This window comes from Trichogramma pretiosum, unplaced genomic scaffold (genome assembly GCF_000599845.2).
Source record: "Trichogramma pretiosum strain Unisexual culture from Peru unplaced genomic scaffold, Tpre_2.0 scaffold10, whole genome shotgun sequence".
Classification (NCBI taxonomy): Eukaryota; Metazoa; Arthropoda; class Insecta; order Hymenoptera; family Trichogrammatidae; genus Trichogramma; species Trichogramma pretiosum.
This window is the reverse complement of record NW_019641652.1, coordinates 3,007,559-3,024,670: the sequence shown is the minus strand read 5'-3', so window position 1 is coordinate 3,024,670 and position 17,112 is coordinate 3,007,559. Positions and strand designations below refer to the sequence as shown.

Genomic DNA, 17,112 nt, shown 5'->3' with positions numbered 1-17,112 from the left:
AGGACACATATAGGAGCGAGCTACAGAGGATAACCGTACTCGGGCGAGCTCTGCGAAAAACGGTTCGATAAAATACGGAGCTGGCAGCTGCGGTGGCTCGACGCTATACATTTATACATGTATACTGTATAGGTAGGGAGCAGTGGCGGCGGTGGCGGCAATTCGCATGGTATAGGCCTTGCCTGCGCGCGCCGTCGGCACACTGCACCTCTACAGCCTGCAACTCCACACATTTAAAGCTCGCTCTTCTCGTATGCTACACAGGAGTCGCATCGGACTGTGCGTAACTCGTTGCAAATCGTAGCTCTTAACGTACGACACGTTTTTTGACCTTCAGCTTGTACTTGGCAAATACTCCCCGCTTGTATATACAGCTAATCTAATGGTTCGGCAACTATAACATTTCGTTATTGCTAATTTCGATCCAAGAGAAGATGAAAGATTTGGCGGTCATCGAGCTCGAGACATAAGTTCGAAATAAATACGTTTTCATTCAGTTCTCCTTCTGTCATGCTATCACTCCGGAAGCTGCATAAAAAATTATACGCTTTTGAATGCGATTTATGATTCGAGAATTTTCAAAATGCTACGACTTTTAGCAAAGTTGAAGTTCCAATTGATACTCGAAAATAGATATTTCTTCATTTACACAGTGTAGCGAGTAGCCGAGCTGTTTTGACTCTTCCAAAAAGATACACTCTTAAATACATATTTTGTAGGTATAAAATGGAGTCGAGCAAAAATAACATAGTAAATATTGGAGCGAACGTGTTGAGAGGTAAAACTCGAGGCCCGTGTAAGAAAGTGGCGAGTCTATATTTATAAAGAATAGGCTTTGCCAATGAGCTCGCTGGGCGTCGGTAGCTGCAGCTATAATACGCATATACATGCCCGACGAGCTATACGTCTTATACAGAGCTGTATAGAACTAGAGAGAGAGAGAGAAAGAGAGAGTCAGTGCTTTGCTAACTCAACGCGCAGTCCATGAGCGAGAGATCGCGTTACCCTCGCATACACTCCCACTCTTTGTGCGATTTCTCGCTGGCAGCACGCGTATATCGGCGCGCCGAGTCTGTGTAGGTGCAGCACTGCATATCATGCGCGCACGTATATACATCCACGTAGACGCGAGGGAGTAGTGTAGGTAGTGCTCGGCGGCATATCGCGAGAAAGAGGCAGCGGAGAAGACGAGCTGGAAGTTATACGCGTACAGAGATATAGCTATATCATGCTGGCTGGTGAGCTCGCTGCCGGTATTTACGCTGGCAAAGTTCGCTGGCGTGCGGTGGGGTTATATGCAGTAAGCGAGAGGATATAGCCCCGGTGCGGCTAGGCAGAGTAGCGCGGAGGCACGCAGCCAGTCGACGGGTAACCCATGGCAACGACCAGTGGATCGGGCCAATCGTCGCGCTTGAGGGGTAAGGGCGTGGCCACTCGGCTGCAGCGGGGAGCGAACGGCCCAGCCGACGGCTCGCCAGCCTAGCCCCGCCATCGTGGCTGCGCGCGCGCTCGCGCCGATCGCTCGCGGAGGGGAACGACATGGAGAGGGCCGGCTCTGCGAGCGATGCCGGCCAGACGCCAGCCAAACTAGTTTGCCATTCGATCCGATCGGAGCAGGGTCGCTGCGGATTTTGCTCTCTGCTTCTCTGCTTCTTCTGCTGCAGTGCACACTACTACTACCTACCTACCTTCGTACTATACTGTTTTATTAAACGTCAAAGCGTTGGTTGACGCGACAGCTCGACGTCTATAGTGTTTTTGCAGTGAAAGTGCAGCGCGTCTCTTGTTATATGCTATCATTACGTAGAAAAATTTGCACCAAGACACAAAGTGATCGTTCAGTTGTTTTGTGATATGCTGGAAAACTGTTGGCATCGCATAGGTCGTTGTCATCGAAGCCATAAGCCGCACAGCTGTCGGAGCCTCTCCTCGGTAGGCAGCTCGATCGCGATTGCATCCCCGAGTCGCGGCAGCCGAGAACGTCGAGAACGGGCCGCGAAGGCGAATCGTTAGCCGCAGCAGCAGCAGCCGAGCGGGGCGCCCGAGTGCGCGGGTAAGGTGGTCGATGTCAGCGGTGGCGCCCGCAGCTTCAGCGGGTGGCGGGCCAGCCCCGCCGGGCAGCAACGGGCCCATAGTGCCGTCGCCCGTCTTCGCTCTGCCGACCCTGTCGTTCACGGTGGGCCAGGTGGCGACGGTCTGCGAGACCCTCGAGGAGTCCGGTGACATCGAGCGGCTGGCCCGCTTCCTCTGGAGCCTGCCCGTGGCCCATCCGAATGTGCGCGAGCTCAACGGCAGCGAGGCCGTGCTCAGGGCCCGGGCCATCGTCGCCTTCCACTCGGGCAACTATCGCGAGCTCTACACCATCCTCGAGCACCACAAGTTCACCAAGGACTCGCACGGCAAGCTGCAGGCCATGTGGCTCGAGGCCCACTACCAGGAGGCGGAGAAGCTCAGGGGTAGGCCTCTCGGGCCCGTCGACAAATACCGCGTGCGCAAGAAGTACCCCCTGCCCCGGACCATTTGGGACGGCGAGCAGAAGACGCACTGCTTCAAGGAGCGCACGAGGTCGCTGCTGCGCGAGTGGTACCTGCAAGACCCCTATCCGAATCCGGGCAAAAAGCGCGAGTTGGCCAACGCGACCGGACTGACGCCCACGCAAGTTGGCAACTGGTTCAAGAACAGACGCCAAAGGGACCGAGCAGCCGCTGCCAAGAACAGGTCAGTAGTCTTTTAACTGCACTTCTTTGCCTATATTTGCCTCTCGACTCCTTTTTTCGAAAGCCAATCGAACCGTGCACGGATTAAGACTTGTATCGTTCTCGTTTCCTCGAGGATTAGTCCAATACCCATCTATGATATCTATGTTCAACGGTGGTGGGTATTTAAAGAGCCGCTCAACTGCGTAGATTATCTAAATTCGCCTCTAAAGAATCTGATTCCTCGCAGCTAAACGCTACTTATTGCATTCTTCGCTCTCTTTCTCTCTCTTTCTCTCTACGTTTCTCTTTCCGAAAAGTCACTGCTTGATCTGCCTCCGGACATGTGTCGAAGGCTCTGGCCATGCCAAAGTTTGAGCGCGACCGAAAGCTCGAGGCATAACACACGGGGGAAACAAAATAAAAAGTCAGAGTAAAAGTCAAGTCGTACATAACGTAGACACACTCGAGTCTACTTGTGTTCCTCGACGCGTGAAAGCTCTCGAGCGCAGAAGGAGCTGGGACGCGCTGCCGACGGCCACTCGAGCATCGCACCGCGTGCCAGCCGCTCGCTCACGCGTAATACGGGTGCACTCGATGAAAATTAAATGGCCCTTCGGTCACGAGCTCGCAGCCTTTTTTTTATCCTCCTGTTCGCAGCCCAGGACAAAATTGGCTGAGAAGCTCTTTAAATTGGAGTTTGTCATCGTATACTCGGTCGCTTGCGCGTGCGAGCTTGCGCGAAGCAGCTGAGCTTTAATTGAAGTTAATCGCGAAACGATTAGCCTAGAAGCAGCTTCATCGACGACGAGCGGGCGCGCAGCAGCCCGTCGGCCAAATACCTTCTATGAGCGAGCAAACGACATAACGTTTATGACGTTGGGCACGTTAAATCGTTGTCCTTGCGGCATAAAGTCTTTTGTGGGCTGTGGCTGGCGAGGCTCGATGTGTATAGCATTTATATATGCATGCGTCGCTTGCTTATGTCTCTCTTTCTCGCTCTTTCTCTGCGTCCCCTCTGTCATAATAGTGGCAGTGCTCGGGCCGCTGGCTCCCGCTGCTGCTCGTCGCGAATACACAGAGAAAGAGAGGGTCGCGTAATTTCATTTTGCCTTCGTTGACGTCGTGCAGTCCGTCGGAGGGTCGAGCCGAGTCTAGCTCGTTGTCGTCGATTTTCAAATTACGCCTTTCAAATCGTACTTTCGCCTCGTGCTCTATAGGTTCTGTCTGCGCGAGTACCTATGTGTGTGCGCGCTTTATGCCAGTCTGCAATCTACATCCTTTCTTTATCGTATCTCCGCTCTTGCTATGCCATTAAAAATGTATCTTGCAGCTTGCCATGCGTAAAACATGATATTACGTTCAGCGTAACCTGGTCTATTTTCGTTTGTTCGTTCCGAAACACGGCAAAGCGTCAAATATAATCTTTAAAATATTCGAAAGTATGTTGCTCGCGAGCTGAACCGACCAACGCTTGATTATTCAGAAACATAAAAAGAATAAAAAGCAAAGAAGGAAAATAAAAAGCGTATCCGAGCAGAGGACAGAACGTTTACACGCGGATTAAAATTGCTTGGTCGAATAAAACCCCGGCTTTCCAGGCTTGTCGCATTAAGAGAATCATAAGAAGAAACTTTGAGGTCGAAACGTCGAGTTTGGAGAAAACATTGTGTGTGTATCGATGTTTGTGTACGCTCGGTAATGATTTACTTGTCAAGACGGTGTGGTCTACCACGTCCAGTGGCGAGAAACGAGCGACGGCATTGTGTAACCGCTACGCATGTAAACGCAGCGGCAGATTGATATATGGCTGACTTTTATCGTGCGACAAATTCTGCCCTGCTCGTGCCCACTGCAGGACTTTCAATCGAACGAGCAAATTAGCACTTTTCCACTTGAACGATTTATCGCTGCATTATTTTTCAATAAGGTGCGCGCGTGCTCGCGCACATATGTAAATTAGTAAGTGCGCGTACGCAAGATTTACAAGCGTAAAAATCACAATGGAAAGGTCGTATCAAGATTTGCGTGACTCGTTTCTTAACCCGATACGTATAACGGCCGACAATCGTGCGACTGTTAGCGCGTATACGCGAGTTTGCTCCGGCAAATATGCAAACTTTGCAAAAAAGAGATTTTGGCTCGCTGAAAAACGTAGCACTCGCTCAGTTGGTTGATAATCCGCGGCGCAAAAGATTTTTCCTATAGCAACAATGACAAAGGAAGACAAAGAAACACAAACGATGTGCGTATGAGTGAGTGGGTGTATAAAACAGAGGGGAAAAATCATATTTTCGTGAACAAAAGAATCCACTCGATATTAGTTACGCGCACACGGACCAACTTCGCAGGTTACAGGCACGTATGCTAGTACGTACATGTATACGTATTTGCGAGTAGCTCAAGAGCAAAGAACGGAGCTACGGGAAATTCCGAGCAAGCCGCGCATCTATGTGTGTATGTGTGTGTGTGTTGTATACGCGAAAAGCTCGAACGAGATAAAGGGGTGCGAGCGAGAGGCGGACGGAGATTTGCCCCGAGGATGCTCTGCGCGCGCCTCTCTCTCTCTCTCTGTCTTCGCATCACAGCTCCTTTTCACAGCCAGAGAGCATACATAGAAAGCCCGAGCGCCGCCACTGCCGCTGCTCCTGCTGCCGGAGTATATTTTCGCGGTCCAGCGAGCGAGTTATTCAATATAATATGCTCGCAGACTCCCTCGAGCAATCTCTTGGCTCTTGCTCTCACCGACGGATCGGACTGCACACACACACATACACGCTCGTACACACACTGCGCACACACGCAGCCTATATAATGTAATACGCATATATATAATACGAGTACGCCCAGTCAAACGACTGTGTAGCATATATATAGAGCGAATACGCGCACGTAAATGCGGATGTAGACTTTCCCGTTGAGAGATGAGAAAGTTCTTGCTGGCGAATTTTCCTATCGCGAATGGAAAAATTGTCTCGAGAAGTCGCGATCGATTTTGTCTCACGGCGTTCGGACTGAGCCTGCACTGCCTATACAAGCGCTACATAAGTAGGCGCACGAAAATAATGCAGCAATAGAGAATCGACCAACTCAATAGTATCGTAATTTCGATCCTTCCTTCGAAGTATCGTTATCCTAGAACTCGATCTAGCTACCTATAAAACCCGAACCCAATGAGGCTCCGGCTGTGCATTCAGTGCATGCGGCGACATGTATACCCCTGCCCCAAGCACGAGCCCAGTAGTCTTCATCAAAAGGCTAACCCAGTAGTTTTTAATTTCGTGGAAATCGCGCAACTCGAGTAGTCGTCCTTTCATACTTCTGCGTTTATACATCCAATGAATTCCTGACGCTACTGCTGCCGCTGCTTCTGCCGCTGTAGGCGCTTCCTCGATGTGCGGGATATCGAATTTTTTTTCAACGCTCGAGACCGATGATCATTTGGCTGTCGCTGTGGCCGCAAACTATACCCTGATCCTTTTAAAGGTACGGCTAAATGCCCATCGCTTACAATATACCTAGCTATAAAAAAAATAAAAACTGCTCTTGTATGTATACGGTTTTCTTTTTGTTATTCTTAAACGATCGGCACTGCAATGCCACGAAATCCTGATATTATAATTATCTCATCTGAATCTTAGCTTTCTATTTTTCTGCTTTTTTTTTATTTGTTACATTTACAAGATTACTCGACGCGCACAAGAGAAGCAAGTACATACATAGAACTCGACACGACATTACCTCTAGGAAGCGAGATAAAAATAAAAAAATACTTGTCAGCTTAACGGTAGCAGGTCTTTTAGCCAAGCCAAGAATGTAAACGTCGCAATCGAAACAAAAGCTAGTGTGTACGATTCGAATATATACGAGCGAGGTCCTTTTTTTTTGCGTTAGGGCAGAAATTACAGTTATCGGCCGGGCAAAAGTGTTTTTCTACGGGCGAAAAACTTTTATCTCCTTCTTGGGCTAGCGTGTTTCTTTTGGACTCTCGAGACACGAGAGCTGGATATACAAACATCGTGTCGCCGCAAAAATGCAGTGCACTTTGTCTCTGTGTAAAGTATACATAACCATTATGGCCACGTATCACTGGAGTAAAAGCATTTGTCCACCCTTTCGACGCGCGCTCGTCTTTTTCCGCGAAATTTCCGCCTCGCAACGAAATCTTTTGGGAAAAGCGATCTCGAGTGCGAGTGTCATCGGTGTGCGAGCTAACCCGTAGCCCCGAGTAATCGAGAGGATATTATTGCAGGGGCTGCACCGACTGTTGAACAACAAAGACAATGCGATGATTAATATACGTGCTCGAGAGGCCTGGACATCATTAAACGGAGGCTCTCATGACACCTGTGTGTGCAGTATATGGCCTGCGGGCCGAACGCATACTCGTATGCGCGTTGCAGCTTGAGAGATTACCTCAGTCGTGCGGCTTCTCTATTCCTTTCTTTCTCCCTTTCTCTCGCTCTTCCTTTCTATCTCTCTCTCTCTCTCTTTCACTCCCTTTTTTCTCTGCTGCTCGTAATCAGTCCGAATTCCGCACGCACAGCTTTGATTCGAACCACTGATATGCAGTGGCCTTTTTTGTTGTTCGCTCGTATTCCGATGTCTCTTACATAATTTGTCAGAAGCCAAGTGATTTATGATGTATTTTTGTTGATGCACCGCAACTTTTTTTTAATAACTCGTCTTCGCGCCCGAATATTGAGAATGTGAGGATTTCTCGTCGAGAGTCGCGAGAAAGAGAGAGAAAGAGACAGTTATAGAGCCCGAAGATATGATGGGCTTTTCGTCGCTGCTTGGCCAAAATTTAATGCGATATCCGGTCTGGCGATCATGGTCATCTCCTTCGCTTTCTATTATTCGAGCTTAGCGTACTAATTTGAGTGGCTTCGAAGCACATCGTTTGATTGACAGAGCCTTCTTATTTTTGTCTGCTCCTGCCAACCTACTCGAATTCCGAACGCGCGGCTACTGTTAAAATTACGTGTTATTCTATCTTGTCGTGTCATTAATTGGAATACGTATCGAGCCCGTGAGTGTTTTTTCATTTTTTTTCTTTCTTATTCACTAGGCACCGTATTACGCTGCTGTATTCGAGTGCTGGAGTCGCAGGAACATGCTAGTAACATCTGTCGCCACTTGTCGCGCTGCTTGCGCAATTGATAAGCCTGTGCCAGCTTCGCTGTTTCGCCACGGGTGTTCTCGCGCTTCTCGATTAACTCCTGCTTGAGCGCTGCTCGATTCTACCTTTTACCAATTAATTTGACAAAGTGCGCGACATAAGATGCCCGTTAATTGAGTAAAAAAATATTTGCCTAGTTAGATGTTATTTTCTTTCTTCTTGGTCGTAATTGTCTAATACTCTGCTTAAAATTGAATTAAAAATCTCGACTCTCTGCTCGCATTCTTTAGCAAGCACACTCGACGATGCTAGACAAAAAGACCAGAGCGAAAAAACACTCAAAAAATATGTGCTTCTTTTATTCTTATTCTTTTCTCGTTTTTGGTAGCGCGCGCGCGCGCTTGCTCGCGACACATGAACTACCTCATTCAATACATTTTCATACATTCTTTATTATTCAGGTGTCGCGTGTTAAAGATCAAACGGCTACCGTATGTGCACAATACACATACACTTACGAGCATACTTAATGTGTTGTTAGGTACTCGAAGTCGCAAAAAAAATCAACGACAAAACACAAGGTCCTTTATTCTGCTGGAAATATTAATACCCTTGCACGGCATCATCGATCGTTACTTGGACGATAATTGCCGCGCGTTATTCTCTCTCGCTCTCAGTTTTGCTCGCACTGATCTCGTCCGAGTGCGAAATAAGCACTTCTCGGGACGATATTAGCTCTCTAATGATCGCTTATATACACCAGGATTAACGAGCCAGCTCTCGTATATAATAACCTACGCAATTTTCAAGTCTCTTTCATAGGATACGCTTCATATACATTCGCTACCTGACTTACGCAAGAAAAGGAGCATGAGCTGTCTTTGGATTTCCATCGACGAACTCGAAGTATTTTTGTCCTAAAACTCGTACTCGCAATCAGTCGGTATTAAAATAAATTATTACAGCGATACCTTGATCGTGTATACTGATATCCATTTTCGTAGCGAGTATATATGACTTGTGCGGTTTCCCCGTAAAACTAGCGGGTGTCAACGAGGTCGCGATGTAAAAAGAAGCTTCTTTGTACCTGTCATTTCTCACCTCGTTTGAAATTCATTCGGTAATGGAAAGAGCGACGTACACTTGATCGGTTTATCGTTGAATATACATGTATATCGGTAGGTCGATACAGCAGAGTGAGAAAAATCGATTTTCTTTCGACAAACTGAGTATAATGGGTTATAATGAGACAGAAATGAGGCGTAGGCCACAAAGCACGAGGGCTCGAGTCTCACATCCAATCCGCATACACATAATGGCCAAAGCTCGTAAGTATCTATGAGTGTATCCGCATCGCTTGAAAGGTATTTGCACCTTAAATGTACGCCACCACATTCAAACTAATAGGCCAGCCACACAATAGCGACGCTACGATTAATATACTTCTTTGGAAAAAAAAGATCAAGCTTGGTAGAGAGAGAAGTGTATGTCCTGCATACGTGTTGGTGAATAAGTGCACGAGGAAGCTGCCTATCCGGGCACTTATATACAATGTGTGTGTGTGCATGAGTATGGATACTCCATACGTTCATAATAGATATTATATACACCAAGTTTATATAATAAAAAAGACACCGCGAAGGAGCGTGAATAACGTGGGCCCTTGACTGTTCACAATGCTCGGCTCTCATTCGTCAAGAGCGTAGAGCAGCTCGCATATAATGCTTTACGCACCGATGGAAGAAAAAAAAAAGAAAAGAAAACGGAGAGCTCGGGCTGAAAGAGGCGTTGAAAAGAGGAGCGCGCCCAGCTATATTTACGAGGAGTCTCTTGAAAAAAAGGGCTGCTACTTGCGCTGCAGCCGAGTGGTAAGCGATACTCCGTTGCTCGCAGTCGCGGAGGACTCGATCGGCGATGAATTACCGCAGGTACATGCAGTGCAGCGTAACAACAACTGCACTCGCTCGACAAAGGCCAAAAGAGGAAAAAAGGTAGGCCGAAAGTACTAGCTGATCGGGTCATATCGTCGATAGGCCTGAGCCGAGCGACCTGTTGGCCATCAATGTGTCGCTGTGTCGGTGTGTCGATGTGCGAGGCACCTGTGCGCCCAGATAGAATTGCACGACTGCCTCCTCTCGCAGCTCTCTCGCAGCTCTCTGTGTCGAAGAAGAGACGGCCTAGTCGTCCGCAAGACGCACATCGGGCTATCCGATTACAGGAGTGCGCAGCCGAGCTTGTCCAGCGACGCCGACGTTTCTACCTGGGCCGCAGCAGCCCGTGTATATAGTGTACCTTTTCCACTACGCATGCTACGGACAATCGAGCTAGCGACCACGAGGGTGTATCGAATGTCTCGCCTGTGCATACATACACTGCCTGCGATACGAAACGCTCGTTTCACGCTTAATTAGCGATCTGCTGCTGCCGCTGCTGCTGCTTCTGCCGAGCCTCTCCTGCTACTTTCTTCGAGAATAATCTGTAAACCTCGCTGCTTCTTGCTCTTTTTTCTAATCTTTTTTTTTGATTGTAAAAAATCACCTGCAACCAGAGAACAAATGATTTCTTGTCACGTGTGAAATTCAATCGTTACGGTCATCGGTTCATTCTAATTTTCTTCGACAAAATTATTAACAAATTTCTCGATTAATAATTAAAAAGAAATACCTATGAGTTGATTGTAAAAAAGTAAAGTTGGGCTTATTTGGTTGAAATCAAGATAAGCTATATCATAATTTAGTCCTCGTGAAATGGATACTCGTGTGTATCAGATCGAAAGCTCGATACACATATTCCACGGAGTTTCTTGAAATTTTTTGCTTCGAGGGCTATAATATAGCTATCGAAGCAAAAGAGCTCAAAGAGCTCTCTTGGAGGTCCAGCAAAGCTACATAATAAAGGACGCGGCTCGGTCGCTTCTTTTATGCTATGTTTATACGCACGAAGCCTCCGCGCACAACTTCTTGGTCAGTTGAGCGAAAAATTTAGCTTGTTTCGGATGCATCGATAGTTTCGGATATATCTAATATCGTTCCATCGAGTCTTGGAACTACTAAAAGATGTACGTGTGCTAAATATGAAAATATATTTAATTGATTGATTCACTTGGACGGTAGTTGGTATCCATCGTTGCAATCAGGAAATTTGAATTATACGCATATACGTTATGCTCTGTTACATCGCAGCGCTGAACATTCGATTCGATCAATTCGACCCAAGAAGGATCAAGGCACCGAGTCGATCTTGAAATTAAATTCGATACAGTCATGATCTCGTTGGATTAAAAAAGTGTTGCGTTTTGCGCTGGACGAAATCACAAGATTAGCCCTTGCTCGGCTCAGCTGGGATGTTGCGCGATTCGTCGATCCACCTGTATGCACAAACGCACGCATATAACAAAGTCGCATGTTGACATGATCCAGGTATATAACTAACGAGCCAAGCGTGATTTAGCACATAATTCATAAAGGCAAACTGTGTACGCGATTGTTTTCTAATAAAGCCGTTACAAAATTGCCAGGCTCGATGTAGCGCGCGTGCGCGGCAAAAAGTCGTATGTATAAGCTCCGAAGGTGTTTGCATATACGCAAAGTGATTAATTGTTCTGAAATTGAAAAGTTTGAGCGATGCTGCTGTTGCCGTTGTTGCTCGCTTACTTCGTCTTAATTTCAGCCTTCGCACCAGCGCGTATATTAAAACATATATACGAGTATATTACGCAGACATAGCTGGTGGAGAGATGGTTGCAAGCCGACAACACCGACAACACCGACAACGTCGACGACGTCGATGAAGGAGACTAAACCTTTTTTTCGCGCGTCCGAGTTAAAAACACGCCATTTTGCAGATTGATTTTATCGCAGAAGCTTGACTTGCAACATTCGAATACATCAGCATATATATCTCGCAGGCTCTTATGTATATGAGATCATAGTTATGCGATTTACACTTGGTGTTCTTTTCCGAAGACTCGACGGAGGATCGCTCTATTCACGATTGATCCGTTGAAAAAAGCCTTGTCAGCTCGATCCTCGCTCCAGCTCGGGAAGAAAAGATAGCTGCGAGCGAGAAGCTAAACGAACCTACAAGTGTGCCTATATAGATGTGTGTATAAAAAGGCGCATGCAAGCCAAGCTTGGCAAGGGCATTAAAGCCATAGTAGCTAGCATTTAAATGCTTTTCGTTCGTTGCTGCTGCTGCCGTATAGTATTGAGTTGCGCGAAAAAAAATCAAAGAGCCAGACGAGGCACACAAATGGTCCGAGGAGGAGCGAGAATCATCCCGTAGCACTACTTTGTGTGACGTTGTGTATGTGTGTGTGTATAGTCGCGCTTCGAAAACGAGAAGTCAAAGCAACAGCAACAGCCCTGTCGAGAGACGAACTCGATCTTTTTCGCAGACGAGCGTTTAACGGAGCAAACAGCGGAGCAACACTACTCTCTCTCTCTCTCTCTCTCACTGCGTCGCAAGCGTGAGCGCGCAAAGGGTGCCGCGCCTTCTCTCTTGCACTCACTCACTGAAAGGCAAACAGTTTAGCTGGAAACAATTGACTGCCAGATTGAAGAGAAACGAAAGAGCTCGCCGATTTTCCCCAAGTGCAGTAAGCGTTTGGGAATGGAAATAGATTTCCTCGGCGTCGTTGTCGTTCTGTACTTGCTCTGCGCAGCGATGCTATATAGTCTCCGTCGTCATCGCACCGCCAATGCAACAGTATGAGCAGCGGCAGCAGCGGCAGCAGCAGCAGAGCCAGTGAAATAACAAGTCTACGAGATCAAGTTTCCATTGAGCCATATACATAGACGAAATTTTTATACACGCACGCGCGAGCGTTGCTGCTCGTATTTTGTTACATTTTAGTATTGTTTTTCTTTCTCTTCTCTGTGTGTTGGGTACGCACTGCCACTGCCCATGCACTCTTTTTATTTCGACGCTTTTGGTTAACGCGCGATTGTCCGCCTGTATAGCGCAACTGACCGTGTGCATGAATTCTTTTTTTTTAACTATATTTGAGCAAATTTCAAGTAATGGATGATTACTTCCGATGTGTGTCTTGTCACCGAAATCCGAAGATGTGCTACTAACGAGTCGTTGAACTTCTACTTTCTTACGAACGACGTATCTCATATAGATTCGAAAAAATAAACCTATCGATGGGCCTAAATATGTCAGCCTCGCAGCGCTCGCAAAACAAAAGAACGAGACGAGTATTATATCATCCTATAAGCTGGATTCTCCTCACCCGGCTCCATCGCTTGACAGTCGAGTCTCTCCTGAGACTTGGACAAGTGTCAGTGAAGGTCCTGTTTTTTCAAGCCCTGCGAGCGTCGAAGTAAATCCCTCGCCTCTTCTCCCTGTATAGAGTCTCGTCGCGTTAAAAGTATTATTTCACGACACGCGAATCGTCGAGTTTACCTTGCAGTCGTTCCAACAGTTACGTGTTTTTCCAAAATTATTGATTATTTCACTGCTGAAAATTAATTGACTAGTTGCTTGTTTTTGCTTCGGCGGACTAATGCTTCGCTTAATCGAGAGCAAAAAAATCGTTTAACAAATGATTATCTTACAGTTTGGAGCAATCAATTTTTTGCATTGACACGATCAGACTTTTACAAACGATGATTTTTACCCCCTCTGATCGTTCAAAGTCAAAATCAACATCACACGCACTCGAGGTCGCAAAAGAATAAATAATTAATCGAGCGCCGTATTGTCGATCAATCATTGAGATAGAGTCATCTCGCGCGTGTACGAGAGTGATTAAACGTGGCGCGCGCGCTCGCGCCTCAGGATTGCGTGACAAGCACAAATAAACGTCGTATCGCGAAAAAGTGAATTCCTTTCTCACTCCGGTGTATCGAGCGCGGCGCCAACTGTTCAGCCCCTCTCCTCTCGGCCATTGTGCGAATCAACGCGATTTTGCTCTTCATTTTGTCAGTCGCGGCCAAGCATATCCTCGCTCGCGTACTTTTTTTACACGCTCGTCGCCGCAGCTATCGTATCATCGCGGCTGCGCTTTTTCAGCTCGACCGCAAAGAAAAAAAGGGCAGCGTTCGCCGATACCTTTTCTTTGTTTTTATCGCTCGTTTGCTGTACACATACACACACTTTTGCTCCTACTATCTCCGCGGGGCTTTTTTATACGATCGTGCCAGACGCTGCTGCGCATACAGCGAATAACATATTCGAGCGGCACCTGAAAATTGATCGTATAATACAGTCGCGCGCGAGATGACTTGCTCGGCGCGATCTAATATCCTGCGTGCTTCTTCTTTTGAAATATTTTATAGCGCATAAATTGCCCATATAATATCACTTTTACAAAGCTGAAATGTTTAACGCCAATCTGCTTGAGAAACGTAAAAATAATTCGACTCTCGGCGATCGTGTCAATCAAAAATCGACTCAGCTGCCGCGGCTAAATAGATTTAATGTCTCGATCGATGCTTCATACTCGAGTCCCGAGATGATCCAGAGTGCTCGGCGCGGCTCGGCTTTTATATGAAAACGAGGCCAGAGCTTCATCTTTGCAACACCTTTACGAATAATTATTCTCTCTTTCTCTCTTTTAGCTTTGGTACGATAGCCTCTCGCACGCGCCTATGGCTTTTGTATAATGGATATCAAAAATTTCAATCGCATCATCCGCGTGCCTCTGCAACGATCTCTGCTTCCTTCTGTTTTTTTTCTTTACCTTTTTTCCTCTTCCTATATATAATACACATCGGTGATATTGATGCAAACACATGCCTAGCAGGCTCGGCCAAGAGGCAGTAGCCTCTTATGTTAAGTGCTGCAACATGGTTGTAAACGAGCCAAGCGCGCGCAAATGACACCTACGCATTACTTTTTCTCTTTCTCTCTTGCAAAAGAAGACGGTTGCGGCGCGAGCCATTAAAAAGCTATAAATCGAATCGTCCGATAATGCGCTCGGTCAGCAATATCGTAATGGTTGGAGATCGATTCGGGGTGTTCCAAATAAGTATGTATACTCGCATACGATGCGTGCACTCATATGCAGCAACAACGGTGGCGGTGGCACGAGCAGCAGCGGCAAAAGTGAACATAATACGTCCGAACAAGTCGTAAATCTCGTTCTCTCCTCTTCGGCAGCAGCAGCAACTATCTCGTTTCTCTCGCACCTTGGTCATTTTTTTGCTGCTGCCGCTGCCGAGCTGCGAGTCCGAGGCATTCGATTCACGCGAGCGATTGTCGGCGCATACATTAGCCGTCGTCCATTGCACACTTTGACTTCTTATTGCGAGCGAGCGGCTCTTTCGATATGCTCTCGTGTTGCTCTTGCACGCGCGATTAATATACCGATGCTCGGGATCGTTTATCTCGAACGCGGACCAGCTCCCGATGCGCGCGCGAGCTTCGAATATTTCGAGGCATCTGGCCAAACGCGTCATTACGCACTGACTGATTCATCTATCGACCTCTTACAACCTCTTGCAAATAAAGAGCCCGATGCATTGATTAATACCGAGGAACGATGCGAGTACTTGATCCACCCGCGTCATTATCCTCATCGACTTCTGTACAAATTGCTCGAAGAAAAAGACAATCGCGCGAGATACACCCGAGATATTAATGATGTTACACATCGTCGCAAAAATCAGAACGGAGCCCTCTAAGCATCGCTACACACGCACGACGTCGAAGAACAAAAACTAGGATAACAAAAGCCCAAAGTTTAGTCCTTCACGAAGCTGTGCGCGCCGATGTGTCGAGATAAATGAGAGGAGTCGAAAGAGAGAAAGAAAGAATAAATGACGGGAGCGCGCGCGGCACACCTTTTGTTGCTATACGCATGCGAGTGGAAGGCAGAAGCAGCACATATACACCTCATTAAGCGTCGCGAAATTTTTCACGTCGTCCTCGCCGTACGCCGAGGGGAAATTGATTGTACGAAAGTCTAGCGAGGCTTCGTATACGCGCACGGACACGCGTACAGGCTTGTTCCCGAAAGCATGTAATAATGGCCAATCGCTCGTAAATCCTTCAACGCTTTAATTGATATATCCAGTATTTTAATTGCTCCAGACTCATTTGTTCCGGTTTAACTAATCCGTCGGTTTAATAATTACGTTTTTGCTTGTTTCAGGTGAGTCAATCGTCGAAGTGAACTTTTCGCACTATTTTCGCTGCAGACGTAAGTCGAAAGGACGCACTTGCGCCGCTCGTTCTCACAAATCAAAATACAGTTATACGTTGGTCGGCCTAAAAAAAGGTAAAACAATAAGGTTTATTGTTTCCTGTGCAGTATTTATATTTGTTTCTGGCGAGACAATTAAATTTATATAAGCTTCCGCGCGATGTGGGCTTTGAAGAAAAATCGCCGCATTATTGAATATAGCGCGAGCGGCCAGTCTATTACGGGTACGAATACGAGACGGAATAGTCGGCACTGCAGCAGCAACGCATAACGGAGCAACATTATCCGATAAATCAGTGTCAAAGCGGCGTTATATTGTACCAGGGGGCAAGTTAGCCGCGAGTGTACGCGTATATATATGCTCTGCAGTATATATAATGTAGAGAATATACACACAAACGCCACCCACAAAGCTGCGGAGTGCGAGAATCATTAGTAAAGTCGAGAGAGGAGAATACGATTCTTGCGCACGAGCTGCATGCGCAGAGACAATCGGCCTTTAGCTGCCGCGGGTTATCATGCCCGCGTACTCGTATACTCCGAAGAGAAATATTTATCGTAATTTTATGTATGAAACACAATCAGTGAAACGAATATCGCCTCTATACGGCACGGAGCAGCTAGCCTGGTGACTCCCGTTTTCGCAACTCCGTGTGCGTCTGCGCGTGCACGGAGCGCAGAAGAGAAAAAAGAGCCGAGCAAACTCGAATTATGATTTATCGCCGTTTGCAAACACCTTGTAGAAAGCTACCGGTGCGAGCTGCGGAAGGCGACGCGGCTCGAGCTCGCGGACCCCGACGTGAAAGTTGCACTCGCGCCAAAGGTGTACGTGTCAGCTAGCCTCGATATCGCGCTCTCCTTTATAAATAGGATTTTTTATGCATTTTCATGCATTGGCTTTCCGGTCGGAGAAGATGCGCGAGTAAATTAAGAATTGGCCGGATCGCGCCTCCATTTTAATTGCTTTTTCAAAATTAAATAACTGCGCCCGAGCGTGCGCCACGAGCGATTCATCATTTTTGATAAATGGCTCCCGAGCCGAGATTCTCCTTCGGAAAAGAATCGAAACGACTTCCGTACGAGCTCGGGCTTCGGCGTATATCGTTGTCCCATTCAATTAATCGATGCGTGTCGTTCGCGTG

At 47.1% G+C, this 17,112-nt stretch overlaps 1 protein-coding gene across 1 annotated transcript in view; it reads left to right on the top strand.

Annotated features, from left to right (window-relative positions):
• Positions 1-2,065: 2,065 nt before the first annotated feature.
• LOC106658778 (homeobox protein SIX3-like) overlaps positions 2,066-17,112 on the top strand; it is a 37,184-nt gene continuing 22,137 nt past the window's right edge. The window contains exon 1 of the mRNA XM_023459991.1: positions 2,066-2,718. Coding sequence (XP_023315759.1) covers positions 2,066-2,718 — 653 coding nt within the window. The remainder of the gene's footprint in view (positions 2,719-17,112) is intronic.